The sequence below is a fragment of the Ambystoma mexicanum genome, chromosome 5q (assembly GCF_040938575.1).
Source record: "Ambystoma mexicanum isolate Mex_15411 chromosome 5q, UKY_AmexF1_1, whole genome shotgun sequence".
Lineage (NCBI taxonomy): Eukaryota > Metazoa > Chordata > Amphibia > Caudata > Ambystomatidae > Ambystoma > Ambystoma mexicanum.
The window spans coordinates 1284446446-1284465975 of record NC_090933.1 but is presented as its reverse complement, the minus strand read 5'-3'; the positions used below and the strand labels follow the sequence as shown (position 1 = coordinate 1284465975).

General features: G+C 46.5%; 1 protein-coding gene across 1 annotated transcript in view; it reads left to right on the top strand.

Moving 5' to 3' along the window:
• Positions 1-7630: 7630 nt before the first annotated feature.
• LOC138498389 (tapasin-related protein-like) overlaps positions 7631-19530 on the top strand; it is a 284319-nt gene continuing 272419 nt past the window's right edge. The window contains exons 1-3 of the mRNA XM_069622162.1: positions 7631-7703; positions 8019-8348; positions 12670-12969. Of these exons, the coding sequence (XP_069478263.1) occupies positions 7631-7703; positions 8019-8348; positions 12670-12969 (703 nt within the window). The remainder of the gene's footprint in view (positions 7704-8018; positions 8349-12669; positions 12970-19530) is intronic.

Sequence of the window (19530 nt, the reverse complement as noted above, 5' to 3'; positions counted from 1 at the left end):
TGTGCCACTGTGGCCAGTGTCAGAGATGAATGTCTTTTCCTGACTTCTTTGCCCTAGGCCATGCACACCGCAGTCATTCAGTCATTTGCAATATTATCTTCTTTAGTAAATCTTCCAATAGGTTATTCTACAGGTTAATGCAACACAGGAGGAATGCACCTAGAGCGGGGTTTGATGGCGATTCATCAGTACATGGTTACCAGCGTCCTGTTGACCGGGTACCATAGGTCGTGGGGTTGGGTCTCAGGGCATGGGACAGGCGGTACATGTCATCATGTCTTGTTAGAAGTCATTATGGATGTGTTGCTGTAATGTTGCCATAATATTGGATGTCCTACTTTTACAGGGGCCATTAACCTGAGGTGAGCCGGTGGGTCGTGGGGCTTAAGAAAGGGCGCCTCTGGACTTGTGTTTTCAGGCTGAGTTTTACTGCTGGGTTGTAAATAATACAGGTGGCGGGCCGTGGCCTTGGGTGCTGCAGAGAGAACTACAAATCTTTGAAGCGGCTCCAGCCGAGTTGGGGGAGGTGGTGGCAGTGCGGCACAGGCCTCTGCGTTCTCGTCTGACAGGCTTTGCTGGGAGGAAGGGGGAATGGCCTTGCACGTGCTCACAAAGGTCTTTTCCTCGTGTGTTGCTGATTTTAGGCGGAGGTAGCATTAACATTCAGATAATATACAATACTAATTGAGTCATTCTAAATTCACGTATTAATATTGTTAATGTCTCTCATATAACCAATCCGAGCACATTACTCGTACACTATGTTTTTAACACCTACAACATTTTGTTATATGCTTATACATTCGTAGTGAGTGAGGTAGTAGTGAGGTTGGTGGAGCGCATAGAAACGACTTGCCACTACAACTGACGGCAGTGGCACATAATGGGCTTGGGCACACACACATGAAGGGTGCATTTTCATGCACCCTTTACACGAGCCCTCAATATGGTTGCATTTGTCTTTCTTTGCACTCTAGCAGCATTAGTTCGGTTATGGCGCGGGACCGTGGGGTGTAATCTTTTCGATGATACGCATAACAAATAACCCCCCGGGACGCTTTTACTATTTGTGCATAACTGCAGTGATGTGGGTGCTTCATTCCTAATGTCATGTGAGCATGTATTCTGCCATATCTGTACATTTTACAGGTTTTTCAGTCAAAGAGGTTGTGGAGAGAACACTTCCATCACAGGTAGTTTTGTCATTAGTATTTGGGAACTTTTGCTTTTATCAAAGGACCATTTTACAGTTCTTTTTCCACCCAGGCTCTGCTGGCCGGGTCATGCTGGGAGCAGCGATACACTGCGGAAGGTGAAATGTTACAGTGTTCGTATCTTACACTAGCTCATGTCCGTCTTGTTCGTGGGAACGGGCTCACAGCGGATCTGCCAGGGAGCTGCGGCCACAGGGATAATTGAAACTCTCCAAAGGTGGGGGCCGCGCTGCGGTGCGCCGGGCTCACACCATCTTCGTTAGACAAAATGGTTTCCGAGGCCTAGCTAAATTCAGCAGGTTTGGTCAATGTCTTCGGCAGGTGAGCCATCCACCACCTGGGCCCTGGTGGTAAGGAGGGGACCCCTGACGAGCCATGGCCCTCACCGGGGGAGGGGATGCAGGCGAGGGGGGTCTCTTGGACCAATCCTCCCCTACACGATTCAATCTATGGTGTACAAATGACCCCCTCGCGAAACGTAGGATCATTCCAAAGCAAAATAATGTATGTAGATTTTGCAAGAGCAAGTATCAATCTGAAACTCTTGAACACCTGCTGTCTGAATGCCCAGCTCTAAGATGTTTTTCCAACGCTTCTTTTGTGATTATTCTGTCATAACATGCAAGTCCTTATGGATTGACTGTTTCATTGTCGGCAAGCGTCTATTAGACTGGCTATTGTAACTTTCTTATTGTCCCTTAAATTGAATTAATTTATTTCCAACCATGAATCTTTATTTTTTCTGATTTCATCCTTGCAATATTGTTGGTTGTATATCTAGGTCTTTGTGTAATCAAATGATGAGATGTCCCATGCAACTGTGCACAAAATTATTTTATGTGTAATTATGATATTCCTGTTTATGTAATTGCAATATGCGGATATTGTTTTACTTTTGCTGTGTATTGAAAGGTTGAGTCTATTCAACTAAATCAATTAAAAAAGAGATAAGGAGAGGATGAGCGTATAGTAGAAAGATGGAGATTGAAGTCTCCCAGAAGAAAAAATGGAAAGTCAAGGGGAAGAAATGAAGAGAGAAAGAGGGGCCAGATTACTGAAACTTTGCACTGGTGCAAGTGCAAAGTTGCACAGTATTAGCCCTAGGGCAAAGTTTGCCCTATTTCTATAAACAGTGGCACACACTAGAAAACTATTGCATCATAACAAGTGCATTTTGACATATTAAAAGAACCAGGGCAAAAATTGCCCTAGTGCTAAAAAGATATATTTTTGAATCAGGGCAAAGTTTGCCCTAGTGCTAATACCATTCCGTATTAGCCTTGGGCAAACTTTGCCCTGGTACAAAAATGTAGTGAAAATGCGTATATATATTGTGTATATATTCTTTTTGATACAAAGATTTGGTCAGTGTTTCCTTGTTCCATAGTACTGTAGTCCTATTGTGTAAACCCTGAATACTGCTCATCTCCCTCTTGAGATAAGTCTGACTGCTTAGCCACAGCTACCAACTAAATCTTTGTGGTACAGACTGATACCAAAGGGGAGTTATTGCTCTCACCTGTAGTCTTAATCTTCTGTAGTGCTCCCTAAGGGAACTGCAAAGGATTCTGCCTAATACTGCTCCACTCTTCAAAATGTATCTACGCAACCATCACATGAATTTGGTCCACATATCTAAATCATGACGATGTCTGAATGTATATGGTTCATGGTTGCAAAAACGTTAATGTTAGGATCAGTGCTGTGCCAGTTTAAATTATGTGCTAAGAGATTTAACCATACAACCCATTTATCACAGACATATTTTTCAGATTTAAAGATCTGTGGTAATTCTTATGTACCTAAAATGCCATTTGAAAGAGTACAATCGGAAATAATTAATATTGTTATTCTTAATAAACAGAAACATATCTTGTGTAGTGAACCTGTGTTAAAGGTAGCCGACTTCAATAAGGAAATCATGCTACAGCCCTATTGTTTCACCGTAGAACATCAAAAAGGGAAACAACAGGGTAATGTGGATTTCCTTTCCTGGTTCCCAACAGGGGCTATGAAAACCAGTAACATTAGGGCAAGGGTATGTGATGAATCCTGAGGAGCCATCACTGATTCACTGGTAATGACCTCCTCCCACATGGCCAGGGGAAGGCAGCCGCTACCTGATCCTGACCCTGGGTGTGGTATTGTAACGGTGGATCATGTGCAATATAACTTTAAAAAGTCTAAAACTACAAATGGACTTCAACTCCCATAAAGCCTCAAGTACTGAGACGAGGAAGAGGAAGAAGTCGTTGATGTGGATTGATTGAAACACCAAGCTAAACATGAGGACTACATGCCCCAATGGAAATCAGCAGCACAGACATTTAAACAGGTTGAACATCTTCAAATAAGGAGAGGAGAAAAGAGATGCAGAGTGGGCGAATCGGATAGCAGAACCGACGGCAAAAGCAGACTTATGGAGACGGGCCATGCTGGGAGAGACCGATGCTTACAAGCAACCGCTTGTGAGCATACTTTACCAGAGTGACATGAAACATGCGGCGGATGCCTTGGAGGAACCGCTGTAAGACAGACAGCAGCAGCAAGGCTGTTGGAGACACTGGGCCTCATTACGGCTTTGGCGGTAGCCATGCTGCTATTGGCGGCATGGCTGCCTTCAAAACCGGGTCGCGGTTCCTTGAATGGGGAATTACCAGGCCATTCCGAGTTTGGAGGGCCCAGTAATTCCCCCTACAGGGAACCCGGACCTTCCCCATTCCTATTTGAGCCCCCATAGGGCTCAACGGGAATGGGTGCAGGGAGCTAACAACGGGCCGAGTACGACCGCCCCGTTGTTAGCTCCCTGGTCCCCTCGTGGGACTGGTAATGACACCTTGTTTTACCAGGCGTCCTTACCGGGTCCCACGAGGGGACCTCGTAATATTGCAGAATGGGTTTAACGGGTCCGCCTCCATTAGCGGAGTCCGTTCACCCATTCCGCAAATCTTGTAATGAGGCTCACTGTCTTATTAACAGCCTCAGTTCCATCGGCCATTTATTTATTTAATTGTTTTTATTATAACACACCAAATACCATACCTGAGTTTGGTTTCTAAACGGAGATCCGGGATTTGAACCTCTGTTGCTCTGTGTGGTCTTGCTTCCAAGACCAGCATGTTGCTCCTGTGCTATCTTCCGTTCAATGAATCCGTAGCCCACGTGGGAACTCAAATGAGGGTCTGCAAAACAGGGGAAGACTTCCTAGAGTCGAAACGTTGCCACAGCAGCGTACTTTGGTCCAGAAACACCATCAAACACTGGTAAATCTGCCAATAGGTGTTGGGGATCGCGGGGCATGTCGACAGGCAAATGAAGAATTGAACACTTATTTTGAATACCGACCAAGTAAATTAAAAAGACACAATTTACACAAATCCTCATATAAGGGAAGTCAATATGTGGAAAGTTGGAGTAAATATTATCATCAGCAGATGAACATTAATGAAGAAGATGAAAAACAAAATCTGTACAAGTCTCTTTAAATGAGATGTCAATTTGAGGAAAATTGTAACAAGCATTACCACAAGCAAATGAATACTAGTGAAGATGTTAACAAACAGAACTTGAACAAGTCTCCATCTATGAGATGTCAAAATGGGGGAAGTTGTAAGAAGTAGTGCCTGAAGCCAATGAAGTATAAAAAGTGAAGAAATACAACTGTGTTATACTAAAAGAGAAAGAGAACATTGTAGGACGTCATGTTGAAAGAAGCACAACAGGCAGTGAGCCCTTTTGGGGGAACGATACCTGGCAGGAGAGTATACCAGGGGATCTGCAAGACCCAGAGGTAAGGATTCCTGGCAGAGGAGTATACCAGGTAATCCATATAAAACATATGAAAGGAAAAGACATTGTGAAAAGATATCTGGCAGGAGAGTACACCAGGCGATCTAAAGACTTTACTGAAGAAGAGACAACCTTAAGAACGTGTTGTGTGAAAGAGACATTTCTGTTCCTCTTAAGGAATCATTGTTTGAGAAAGACACTTTCACTATCTTACCTGAAATTATCCCAGGGAAGGGAACCAACCCCTGGGTTCAAGGATTATATGTTCTGTTTTCATATTTGATTTATGTACACTTTTTGCTAGATTAAAATCAGAGACATTTACCATTCACCTTTAATTTTTCATTTCAAGTATGAGGGTCAGGTACGTTTTGGACACAAGGACAATTTGCATAATTTTTAGGACAAAGACACAGACTTACCTTTATTATTAGTTTCCTAGGCAGAGAAACTTTCTTTAGTCTAGGGACAGAAAGGCCTTTATCCAAACCCTATATTTTAATAAAGATGTCTGATGTTGAAAACATGACAACTTTGTGTCTGCCTCTCATTTCTGAGCATAGGGATCACTCGACCTGGTAACGACAAAACCTTCCTGACCACAAAAGTGTCCCAGATGATGACAGAAACTGGGGTTGACTGTTTACCCTTAAAAGGTCGAGAAAGGGGTGCCAAAGGTTCCCCTGCATGAAACTGAAAGAGAAGGGAGAAGCAGTCAGAAAGGTTCCAGACTTTCGCCAATCCCAGCAACACACCATGAATCTAATTTAGCTGAGCAGGGAAGGTAAGTAGGTTCAAGCGGAAGCTTTACAGGGGTCACAAGGAGCAAGGAGTAGTAAAGGAGGAATCCCAAACACGAAATACAAGGCAACCAGATCAGGGAAAATCCAGTAGGGAAAACCAAAGGCAGTCCAAGTCCAAAATCCAAGTATCAATCCAAGGTAAACAAATGCAGGGAACATTCAATATGGAAAACAAAAGGCAGTCCAAGTCCAAAATCCAAGTATCTATCCAAGGCAAACAAATCCAGGGAAAATCCAATAGGGAAAACCAAAGGCAGTCCAAGTCCAAAATCCAAGTATCAATCCAAGGCAAACAAATCCAGGGAAAATACTAAAGGCAGTCTGGGTCAATTGCACAAAGAATGAAATCCAAGAACCAAGAAAACACGCTACTCAGGAAACAGGAGATCCATTGAGGAACACTGTGCTGAAGAAACCAGCGGCTTATGAGCTGCTCGACACTGGAGGACTGGGGGCGTGCTGACGTCACTGCATGCGCAGCGGCCAGGCTCCAATGCCACGACTCATAGGGAAACTGACTCCGGGGGGTGCCGCAGCGGCATAGTCTCCAAGGAAGATGCCAGTCGCCCTTCCTCTGATATGGAAGCTGGAGTAGCCGGCGGTGGTTCCATTACGATAGTAAGACAATGTTGCATTCTTATTATGACTACAGCATATACTGGAATTGACCATTAGAAATGAGCATTTTTAAAAGTCCGTTTACAACATAAGTACAATTAGAAAATGTCCTTATATTTAATAGTTTCTTTTGCAGAGAATGAACACCATTTTGCCACTCAAAGGGCCTTTCTTCTTAGAAGGGTCGCGCTCAAATTAAACCAATGATCTGTTACACCTGTGAGCATCAAGGGATTGTGTAACTTTGCGAGCTGACCAATGATTGGTGGGTAGCACAGCTGAAGCTATTGATTTGTTACAGTTTGTACAAACACTCATATTTAACATGCTTTATTACATTCCCAGCACCCCCCCCCCCCAAATAGCCTATCTTCATCCCTCCACCTCCAACCCTATGGGCAATGGGCTCTAAGAGTGATAGTGACATTCCTACAGGACACATGGAATGACAATGTAGGTCTTAAAATGGTAGGTTCAATCCTCACTTTGTGTAATGCCTCTTTCGCTGCTGCTTGCATTCTACTTTGAACAATTAAAAACACTGAACCTCTGAATTCAATAGATCTATCTTTTTGCTCTGGTCGGCCATACCTGGTCTCAATTTAGTTAACATGAACAATCAATGTGTTTTAGGAAAATGGGTCGGGATGGACACAATGGGTTGCACGAGATCTGCATTAACCACCCACCCCCACGTGGAGCCCAATAAGAACTTCCAATTCAAATGACTGATGCCATTGACTCTACACCTGCACGTCTCCTCGAATAACAGGGCAAATAAATTGTGTTCCGAACATTTTACATTCAATTCAATACAATAATGCTATGCGATTGCTTCCAAAGTTATAATATTAGAAAACTAAAATAAACGCGATATATAACCACGTGCTCTCACTCCACTTAAGTGTAGTCCTACCTTTGTGTTGGCTTCCACAGTCCACTTGTACTAATTTTAAGTTTAACATGCCTAAAATAGATATAGCAATAATAGGACTCTTTAAAAGGCTGGCATATGCTCGGTGTCCATGAAGAGCAGCATTTGCTTTTGTAATGATACAATTTATAAAAGAATGAACCACCTGGCACACCAGAATCTGAGATTTGCCAGAGACAATGTACTGCTTACACTTCTATAAATGTCTCCTTATTAACTAATGATTGCATTGTCGGAGAAAGAAAGCCCTTAAGAAAAGATTCTGAAAAGTTATGAAGCACTTCATCAAGTGCCAGATGAAATTGGGCAGAGGGTTGACTTTCACCCTCTTTGCTGACTCTTGCCGTAGGAGTTGCGTCATCACATTGCAGCCGTAATTAGTTTTTAGAGTTCAGTAGTACGATCATTTTCTTATTGTGGGTTAGAATTTATGTCATAACTTAACTCGAATAAAAACACATGTACAGTCTTTTTTGCAGATACTTTAGACTTTCATGTATTATAATACCAGTAATAACAACTTTAGCAGTATTATTAATAATGACCCACCCATCTGACCAACATACTAAATGTAGCTCTGTTGCTTGAGCTCTTCATAACTGAGATGCTTTAACTATCCAAGCATGCTCCTGTTCTCAGTGCCTCTCTTTCCTCTTTCAGGTGCAGAACTGAAGATCTCTGTGATCTCTCCGGTGACGGCCACACTAGGATCTGATGCTCTCTTGGAGTGCACCTTCACCGTGGACAAATTCACAGTGGATCTCAAGTTCCTTGCGATCGTCTGGAGCTTTAATGGAAAAGACTTGTTAAAGTTTGTTCATGGGTTGAAAGTCTTGGAGCCACGGGCAAGCATCAACGAGACAGGGATACAGAACGGAGATGCAAGTTTGCTGATTTCCAATGTGACAGTCCACGATGAAGGAATGTACGAGTGTTCTGTCATTTATTCCCCAATAAAAAGAAAAGAATATGTCACATTGAATCCTCAAGGTAAGGACCTCCAGATTAGGAACCAAGAAACTCTCTATATCTCTCCCATCTCCCTGGTCTCTTCATGTCCTCAATCTTCATTTTCATGCACTTCTCCTAAATGTAATTATTGGAAGGATAAATCCAGACATGTGTAAACCCTCATAAGACATGTTTTCAAAGATGTAAATTACAAAATTAAAAGGTGGCCTAACATATTATTTCTATAGGGTTGATTTGCATATAGCATGGACACACCTACTTCTGGCGTCATTGCGGTGTACGGTAAACAGAACTTTGACAACAAAAGTTATACAAATTTAAGGGTGAATTGGTGATTTATCTGAATGGAGCTCTCAAATCTCCTGCATCTGGCATTACCAAACTTTATCATTTTTTGTTTTTGTAGTATTCAGCCTTAGGTCATTTTTGGTCGTGCATACAGAAAAGGTATTCAAGAGTCGCTGTAACCCAATTGGGGTGTGCTCTAGCAGCAAGACATCATCTGTGAACACGAGCCAACTAACCTCCCTGTTGAGGAGCCAAAGCCACCTTACTCACTGGCATGTAGGTTAAGCAGGCAGGAGCCATAACACAATTCTGTCTTAAACCATTGCTGGGTTCAACCTCATCAGTTTAATCTAATTTTAAGTTTATTTCCTGCATGAAAGTAAATTAAAATAGTTATTAGTCCGGCTGACAATCCCAAAGCTTTCAACTTCTTCCATAAATAGTGCCGACTAACTGTGTCGAAAGCCATAGACATTGTTGGGGTGGGCGATAAAGGTTCCAATGGGAAAGAAGGGTTTGCGTTGCATGCACCATATTGGTTACTGGGTTGACAGTGATATTGAGATTTAGCATGTATATAGTGTAGTCAATAAGGAAGGGATAAGTGTTACTATTAGTGTTACTTTGTGTTTAGTTGATACATTTCAGATTGCACACATGTAGAAACGTAATGTCAAATCTGCTGATGAAATAGGAAAACATTGTAGGTGTGTGGCGTGCCACAATGTGCCTAAAAGTTGGGCATCAAGGAGCTTCATAAGCGCAAGTGAGAAAAGAGATTTGAAGATGGAGAAATGATTGTGAGGAGACGCAGTAGTTTTGAACATACATGCACAGACATACGTACATGTATTTGGGACATTTGGGGTACACGGGGTACATGGCGAATACACAAATCTGTATGCTGTGAGTCATCTCATAGCTAGGGATTGTGCAGTCCTAGAAACCTAGGGTGGCAAGATAAACTCTGTGTGACTGAGAAAGCTGGTTGAGCAAGGTTGCAGGCTGAGGGAAGGCAGCAGGCAGCTGCAATAACATCAACTGGTCAGCTATGCCCATGCTCGAGTTTTTAACGACTTGGTACTATTGTGGAGAGGACATGCAATCTTTCTACATACATGGGAGCCTGTTAATCATTGTCCAGGGAAATCCGTCCACCTGGTAGGGTCAGTTTGGGGCTGAGTAATAAACTCAGGCAAGGGATGCTTAGTGAACATATGGTTTATGGGTTATGCTCAGGTTCTCAGGAATGATCAGGATGTGACCAGAGGCTATGCGTGTTGAAATGGTAGTCATGTAGACTAGTGTGAAATAAGGATGCCAGCAACTCTGGGCAGGTAAGATATTTATCACCAGTTCAAAGGGAACTTGTTTTGCTTCTTCCTTCCTCATATTGTTGAAGTGCAAAGACCATGTGCATCATGTTCGGGGTGAGAGGTCCCTAGCCAGTTGGGACTTGAAATGTATTATGTTTTTTGTGTGAATTTGTAACTATGTAATGTCCCTACCAACTACGGAAAGATCTCAAAAAGGGGTGTGCTGTAAATATGAGCTGATGCAAATGTATGTTGAAAGAAGATGGTGGTTAAAACACTAATCTAACCGGTCAGATAGCACAGCGAGTAGAGCGCTCGCTTTGACATCAGTGCAGAACCTGCTGTCGCAGGTTTGAATCCCGGCACGGCCAAATTTAGCCTTTCATCCTTCTGAGGTCGATAAATGAGCACCACACACTGTGGGAAATAAGCAGCGCTCAGATGCCCGAGGGTTCGTAGTGCTATATAAATAACAAAAAAATAAAAATACATAAATGTGTCCACTGAGACCCTGGGAACTGTGGGGAATTCGATTTCTTTGTATAGGGTGGACGAATCATGTATGCGGGACGACTTGTATTAAAATATGTGGGAGTGTTTTAACTGTTCCAAAAAGTATAAAATGTGTAAACTTGTGTGCTTCGAGAAGACTCTGCCAAGTTTCAATTCATAGAGTCATCTAGCTGCTCCCGGCCGTTTGTACAATAAACCTGCTTTACGGACAAGCGTGCACTTACTTCTTAAGTAGTGGGTCTACTTTAGGTTATGGAGATCGGAGGTCCACCCCCACGTTTCATTTTGGCAAGGCATGAAATGGAGCATACAAACACATGGGTAGGTGTGCCCATAAAACCTCATTCCATGGGCCTAATTATATGTAAGACAACAACAGAAGATGAGAAATCGTTTGTTGGTGTCTTGCATGAAATGGAGGCTGCCACTGTTTAGATGTCCTAGTCCAGGCCCTGGTAGACAGGAACACCTCATGTTAGTACCAAATCAATGTCTCCAGAAAAGGTCATTGACATGATGGTGCTGTCTCCTTATCATGAACATCTGCCGCCTTTTGTCATTGATCAGTGGAATATGAGCATGTACCTGCTCAAGCTCAGCAATGCTTTCACAAGGGTTCATCTTTCAGGCTAAAATTAAAGTTTGTATGGCTACAATCTTAAGATACATTTTGAAAATTAATTAGTTGACATTCCACAAATCAATAAATCTTGGATCTGGGGCGCGAACAAAAAGAGCCTGCTTCAAAGTTCCTCAGTTGTGGCCTTATCGACGGCTGCTCAGCATCTGGGCTAGTGCCTCCGGATTCTGCAATGACGGGGGCTTGTTATAGTGACTCCTTCATTCCCATCCTGATTCTTCAGCGCTCTCAAAATGACTACAGAAATTGTGGCCATACTAGTCAGTCTGGGATGTGGCCTCCTGATCATCACTCTTCAGCCTAATACCCATCTCTGCCTTACATTCCTAAATTGGTACATTTTTCTGCTTCGCTGAAGGAAGTATCGCAGCGAGAAGAGTTGCTCAAATTCCGTTAGGGTAATATTACCATCTTGCTGTTTGAATTTTTAATATCCACCAGGGCAACAGTGACAGCAAAGGATTAAAGTCCTGGACCGCTTCATGAGATCACCCAGCCTGGTCTCTTTGGGGATTGACGCCACTCGCAATAGGGGTCACTCACTAGACAACACTTTATGCAAGGGTTTCAACTTTTTGTGCCTATTTCTAACACACCTGGATTCGCTCCGTTTTAAAGATGCCATCTTTGTACCCTTAGAGCTCATCCTCCAAACTACAAATGCATTTCCTTCCTGCCGCAATTTTTCTAAAAACTAAAAATCTTTGTCATCCACCAGATACGTAGTCAGTCACCCTCTTTTTCACAATAATCAGCCGTGTTTCCATCCCGAATACAGCACAGCACAGAGGTTGTGCTGCTTTCTTTGTGGAAAGACATTGGCACATTACCTTGATCTGCCATCTCAAACTGTGGGCGGTCTTTGATACTGTAGACCATGGCATCTGCTTGGAGCATCCACTCTCGGAGGATCACCTTTCTGCAAATGCCCCAAGATGTGGTACTCATTTTTGTCAAATAGATCTCAGCAAATCCTCCTTAGGCAATTTCCTCTTTCCTACTTGCTGTTTTGCAGAGCCCCACACGGTTCCCTTTTTCCTCTCTTTTATTCAGTTTCTGTCGGAACTCACATTAACCAATTCTAGACAAGTCTGAGATTGATTTGTCCATCATACGCAAATGATACTCAACTTTAAATTGGGATCTCTCAATTTTCCTTCTTATCCCCTATCCCCAGGAGAGTGTTCGTATCCATAAACAACTGGAGGCCAAAAACCGGCTCCAGCTTAATGAGTCAAAGAGCAAAAATGGGTTCATGGCCTGTGGTTGTTCCCCTTTCCTTTTCTGCCTCCTGACCTCTACAAAGTTAACCAGGTCAACCCAAAGTTTGTAATGTCATTAATAAATTATAGAAAACAATCTTTTCAAAACGGTAACAGTCAATGGCTTTGCCTTCCTGTTAATGAGTTTAGCTCTGTTAAATGTGATAGTCATGATGAGTTGGCAGTAGGGCAGACATTTCTCTGGTCGAAACATGCATTGAAAGAATACGTTGTTTGCACTTGGACAATAGTCAGTAAAGAAAGACCAAACAGAATTAGAAAGCTTGGCTAACACAGTTGACACCTGCCCTCTCTTGCAGCCCGTCCAGAGATTTTCATTCCGCAGAGAGAAGCCATTATAGGCAAGGAAGCCTTTCTGAGATGCTGTGTGCTTGGTTTCTACCCGGTGGAGATCGATATCGCCTGGCTGAGAGATGGGCAGATCCTGCCAGGGACCAGCACAAGCAAACCCCAGCAGTATGCAAATGGCACCTTCAGGATTAACAGCACTGTTGCACTCCTACCAGCAGACAGCGATGCCCACCTCAACTTCTCCTGCCGTGTCCAGCACGCATCTCTTCTAGGACCCCTACAAGAAGACATCCAGCTGTTACTAGAAGGTAAAAGCTTTGGAACTAATAAAAAAAAAATGATGTGTAATGTAACAGGGAAGTTTCAAAGAAGAATTGAAAGTTGAGAAAACATCTGCACAGTTTTTGATTGATGAAGGGCTATGAAGGTACCTCTAGTGGTGATTGGCACGCAAGGACAAAGAAGACTTCCCAGGTCATGTTTAGTTGACTTGGGTATCACAACATGGGCTTGGTCGGGTTGTTAAATGAAGGGGGCCTGCACTGATTTGAGGGAGCTGGGTGTCATTTGGAAATGACTGACATTGTGCGTGATCTTGCTGTCAAAACATGACAAGTGTGTGGTTGTTATTTTTTTTTAAAACTTTTTTTTATTCAGCGTGGCAGCAAAACACAGGCGAACAGCGCCAGGCAATTACAATATGAATACAAATGTACCCAATATAGACATAAAGAGGTTGCTTCATATATAAACATAACCATTGGGCATTTTTTTTTTAACTTTGTTTATTTTAAATCAAGGCAGGATGGTAAATATACAAAACATGACATATCAAAAGCAATGCGTATTCAAGTCCTTCAATCCCCAGTCCTTATTCCCCCCATCGGGTATCTTCTTTCCCTCCTCCCTCTGGCTTCTCTCACCCCCATGTTTGGAGGCCGAATTATCAGTCCGCGATGTCCGGTCCGCCCCCTAGGGTTTATATGCCTTCTCCCGGATCCACTTGATGTTGCAAGATCCATCGGGCCCTGGTCGGTTTGTACGTCTGGGCGGGGAAGCGCTGGTCGTATTCCAGCACCGGGCTCCAGACATTCTGAAAGCGGTGGAGCGTGCCTGCCTGTGCTGCCGTGACCTTCTCCGCGATCAGGATGTCCCAGAGTTTAGACCACCATTGGGCTATGTGAGGTCCTTCTGGGGATTTCCAGGTCCTGGCCAACACAGTTTTCCCCGCCAGAAGGCAATGTGTCAATAGTTTAGACTTGGACGCGGAGCATGGGTAAATCGAGGGGATCGGGGCCCCCAGCAGGACTGGTTCAGGTTCTAGAGGGATCACCTTCCCTGTGATTTGTGCGATGGTCTCTAGGCATGTCCTCCAGAACTGTTGTATCTTTGGGCAAGTCCACCACATGTGAAAGAAAGAGCCTGGGTGACCACATCCCCTCCAGCAGGCAGGATCTACCTGTGGGTTCATGTGGTGGAGTCGAAGGGGTGGGTAATACCATCGGTGGAGCACCTTGTACGCACATTCCCTATTGGTAACGCACGTGGAGGAGGTGTGCGTTCTGGTCCAGATGTCTACCCAGGTTTGGTCCTCGATCGGATGGCCCAGGTCCGCCTCCCCATGCTGCGGGTTTTTGTGGACAGGAAGTCTCTCAAGAAGCGCCTATATAGGGTGGATACCCTGCCTCGAGTTGGAAGATCCCCCAGTGTTAGCTCCAGGGCGGTGGGCGGGCGAGTTGCTGCCTGCAGAGTCTGGGGGTGCGAGCACCAGTGGCGCAGCTGGATATAGGTAAATCTGTCCCTTTCCTGAAGTTGGAACTTCTCCTTACATTGGGCGAAGGTGAGGGGAGTCCCTCCCATATATAGCTGGTCTATGGTCTCCAGCCCGCCCTCTATCCAATTCCGGAAATTGCGAAGGTCCGCTCCGGGTGAGAAAGATGGGTTATGGAAGACCGGCGAGCGTGGGCCCGGTCCTCTGGGCACTCCCTTCTGCTTTAAAGCCCAGTCCCAGGAGCTAAGGGTGTGTTTGGTTGACAGGAGGAGGTCTCCCCAGTGTGTTCTAAGGGGGGGCGAAACGTGTGGCAGGAATCGCAAGGGTAAAGGTGTTTGTGATTGTTCCAGCTCCACCCACCTGGGGCGGTTTGTTACGATCTGCCATGCCTGAAATTGTGCTAGTTGAGCTGCCACACTGTAGGCCCTCAAGTCCGGGACCCCCAGACCTCCTAGCTTAGAGCCCCCCAGCATCGTTTTGAGAGGAATTCTCGCTCTCTTACCTTTCCAGATGAATTTCAGCATTTTCCTTTGGATGTCCGTGAGGGTTGGTGTGGGGATCGCTACTGGGAGTGAGGCGCAGGTGTATAGGAACCTCGGTAGTAGGTTCATCTTGCATGCTGTGATGCGCCCCAGCAGTGAGATCTCTTGGGTCTCCCACCGTTTCAGGTCACCTTCCAGTTCTTTCAGCAGCCGGGGGAAGTTAGCTTTGTATGTGTCTCTTGGACAATCCGGAATGTGGACCCCCAGGTAGGGGATGGCCTTCTTCACCCATGTCATCGGGCACATCGCCACCAGTGGCTCCCGTTCTGCTGGAGTGAGCCCGACGCCCATGGCCGAGGATTTATCAAAGTTTATAGTGAAGCCGGAGACCTCACCATAGATGGTAAGTTCTCGTATTGCCTGTCTCAATGATGATTGGGCTTCCGAGATCGTGAGTAGGACATCGTCCGCATATAGGGCGATTTTATGTTGGTTGGGGCCAACCTGTAGCCCTTTAATTCGATCGTTTCCCCTAATCCTTTGGGCCAGAGGCTCCATGGTGAGAGCGAAGAGTAGGGGTGATAGCGGGCAGCCCTGCCGGGTTCCGCATGATAGGGGGATCGGAGCTGAGCTGTGCTCATTAATTCTTAGACTCGTACTTGGGCTCTTATAGTTGGCCAACACCATTGACTGAAAGGTTGGTCCGAAGGCCTCTAGGGTGAGTTTCATAAAGGGCCAATCAACTCGATCAAATGCATTAGCTGCGTCCAGAGCCACTAAGACCAGCTTTTGGGAGTTCCGAGAGGCGAGGTCCACCAGGTTCAGAGTTCTTCGTATGTTGTCTCCCGCGGATCGATGGAGGATGAAGCCTGCTTGGTCGGGATGAATGATCTTCGGGAGCACGCGGTTCAGGCGGTTTGCCAGGATCTTTGAATATATATTGGCATCAATGTTTAAGAGTGCTATCGGTCTGTAGGAGGCTAGACTCCTTCGGTCCTTTCCCGGTTTGGGCAGGAGGATGGTGGTTGATTCCTGCATCGATGGGGTGACCGCGCCTGTGTCCCTGAAGGAGTTGAACAGGTTCACCAGGTGGGGGGTCAGTTGTGGCCTGAAAAGTTTATAGAATCTGGTCGAGAAGCCGTCTGGACCTGGGGCTCGTGTTTTAAGCGACTTGATGGCCTCCTCGACCTACTCTCCCGTGATGAGCTCCTCTAATTCGTCTCTCGTCGTGTTGGCGAGACGGGGAACCGCTGCTTTCCGTAGGTATTCCACCTGTTGCGGTCGGTCACGAGGGGTTGCCTTCATGATTTGGATCAGGTAGTCTGTTGCCAGCTGTTGTTTTTCGGGCTCTGAGTATTGAGTGACCCCCTCAGGATCCCGTAGGCCTGCAATCGTGTTGATGCGTCTCCGTTTGGCTAGTTTGGCCACCAGGAACCTATTCGCTTTGTTGCCCTTTGCGTAGTAAGATTGTTTGGCTTTTGCCATCATTAGGGCGGTTTTTTCCGCGTAGTGGGCTTCAAGCTTCTTCCTCGCCATTCGCATGATCCGTTGTGTCTTCGGGGACCAGCCTTTTTCCTTGTGGATTGCCTCAGCCTCCCGTAGCTCGTCCTCTAAAGCAATTCGAGTCTGGCGTCTGTTTCGGTGGTAGGCCGCCCCCTGAGCAATGAGAGAGCCCCTGATCACTGCCTTCATGGCGTCCCAGTTATTTGCCACTGAGGTGTCTGAGGCTGGATTTTCGTCAAAGAAGTTTTTAATCTCTGACGCGATTTTGTCCCTTGTAGCCATGTCATTGAGGATCGGGTCATACAGAGACCATTTGCGGGGGCTATTAAGTTTGGGGTCCTGAACCCGGAGTTCCAAGAACACTGGAGCGTGGTCAGACATGGCCCTCGTGCCAATGGAGACCTCTTTGACTGAGGGAAAGGTGTGTGGGGAGATCAGAAATAAGTCAATCCTTGAGAAAGTGCGGTGAACAAATGAGTAGAAGGAGTAGTCTCTTTCATCGGGGTGAAACACCCGCCACGATCTCCAGAGACCTGAACAACCGGAGGAGGCTGAGAGCTTGGGCGAAATCGCTTGGATTTGGGGGGTGTGACCTGTCCTTAGTGGGATCGGGAACCCCGTTGAAGTCCCCTCCGACGATTGTTTGGCCCTCCACAAAGCTAGCGAGGGTCGCGCCCAAGGAGTCGTAGAAGAGTGCTTGTCCCGAGTTAGGGGCATATACTGAGATGAAGGTGTACAGGTCCCCAAACAGGAGGCATTTAACTGCTGTGTATCGGCCTTCCGAGCATGTTTTTGTTTCCAGGATTTGTGGGTTCAAGTCTTTTCTAAAGAGAATCGCCGTACCTCCCTTTTTGCTTGAGCCGGAGGCGAAAAATTGAAGCGGAAATGATTGAGAGCGAAGCCGGATTACATCCGCTGGCAACACGTGGGTCTCTTGGAGCATGGCTATCGCGGCGTTTTCGTCCTGGAGCTTTAATAAAATTGCCTTTCGTTTGGTGGGGGAGTTTAGTCCATTAACATTTAGGGAGAGGATTCGTAGAACCTGGTGGTCCAGAGGTGTCCCATTCTCTACCCCGTGAATTGGGGGGGGGTCAGGGTCGATGATTCAGCTGCCATGTTTGTCACAAGATCTTGTAGTACTATCCTGCACTTGAGGTTTTAACGCAAAGCCCCAACGGGGGGCTGCAACTTTAACTGGTGGGTAGACCGACGTTGTAGGTAGGGGTCTACCCTTGGCCAACAGGGCCGTTTGTCCCATCGTGTATCGAGTACCGTGGGTGTCCAAGGAACGAAAGTTGGGAAGTGTCCTTGGAGTGGGTATGAACCGTGGGCATGGTCCGCCGTCTCCGCCCTCGTCAGTCGTCAGATGAATCGTTATGTGGCGGATCCGAATTTAGGCCTAGACTGAGGAGGCCAGGGAGGGGTATAACTGGAACCTGGAGGTACGGGGGGGCGCCATTGTTCATTTCTTTTTGTTGATCCGCAAGGTTGATGACCATGGCGTACGTTTAGGTTTCGGGGAGGAAAGCGGCCCAGGGGCCTCAGCACCCTCGGGGGTTGGTGTGGAGGGGTCCTGGGGCGAGGATGGATGCATGATTCTCTCCGCGTCCTCCAAGTGGCTGATCCGGCGTAAGGTGCCTTTGTATGTGAATTGTAGCGCCGCCGGAAACAGCCATCTGTAGCGGACTTGTTGCTCCTGGAGGAACAGTGCCAGTGGTCGGAGTGCTCTTCTTTTCTGAAGGGTGAGTGGTGAGAGGTCCTGATATATTTGGAGTGGCGTACTCTGAAAAGTAATTTCCTCCCCTTGGCGGCTGATCGCCGAGATCGCTTCCTTGGTTGTGAAGAAGTGGACCCTTGTGATAACATCTGGGGGGGGTCGGAGACCGCCCCGCGACATGGGCGAATTCTGTGGGTGCGATCTAGCAAGAGCTGAGATTTATCCAGGTCTGGGAGGAGGGCCTCGAAGAAGCACCCCACGTAGTCCGCTAACTTGTGGTCGGGGACGGAGGTCGGGACCCCCCGGATGCGGAGATTGTTGCGGCGCGCCCTGTTTTCCAGGTCCTCCTGCTTAAACTCCAGGATCTCGCATTTCTGATGCAGGGAGTCAATGGCTTTTCGCATTTCCCCTAGAGTGGTGGCGTGATCCCGTGAGTGGTCTTCGATTTCTCTGAGCCTTTGTTCGGCCTCTGTAACCCTTTGGTCCGTCTGTTCAATTTTGGTGGTGAGTTCCGATAGGCATGAGCGGAATTCCGACTTGATGTCCACCATGAAAGCTATCAGGTCCCCTTTGGTGGCGAGAGATCCCCCGTCCTCTTGTTGTTTCTGCGGAGTGAGTTTGGGAGGCTCCTGCTTCCTGCTTTTGTCTAGCATAGCGAGCATGGTGGAGATATCTGCCCCTTTGCCAACCTTTGCTTGTCTAGCCATTATGATCGTGTTTAGCGGTTTAGGCTGGAAAGGTTGCGGCGAGGCCAAAGCTGTGACTGGATGGGTGGGCCGGGGCGCCCCAGGAAGTACCGAGAGGTACGGGAAAGGAGTGCCCGCGAGGTTGGGCTTCTCTGGACGGCTCTCAGGGCTTATCTCGTGGCCTCCGTGTTACCTCTGTCGGCCCGGCCGAGTGCAACCCCCGATAAGTTCTCGTCTGTTCGCCAAGTAACCTCCGTCTGCCGCTCCCCTTCGGTCCCCCTGAGGTCCATCGCCATCAGGGTCGCAGTGTATTGCTAAGTTCCGGTGCGGCCGCCATCTTGGTTTCTTCAAATGGTGGCGGGTGAGTGGTGCGGTCGCTAAGTTCTAGGCGAACGCAGCTGCGATCGAAGATCATTGTAAGCCAGGTTGTGCCTCATCGGTTCCGATCGCCGTAGATGTCATTGGCGACTTGGATACTCGGTCAGAACCGCTTGAATTTGGCGGCGGCGGACATCCCACGGGCGGCCTCAAGGGAGCGACCACATCGATGGCGCTCCAAGCCACGCCCCCACCATTGGGCATTTTTATAACATGGGCAGGATGACAGAGAGCTATGATAGGGGTGAGGACTCGAGTTAGTGGGGGGAGGCAGCTGGGGGAGATGTATCCGGTGTCGTATTCAGGTCGGACATATAAGATCGGAATCTGAG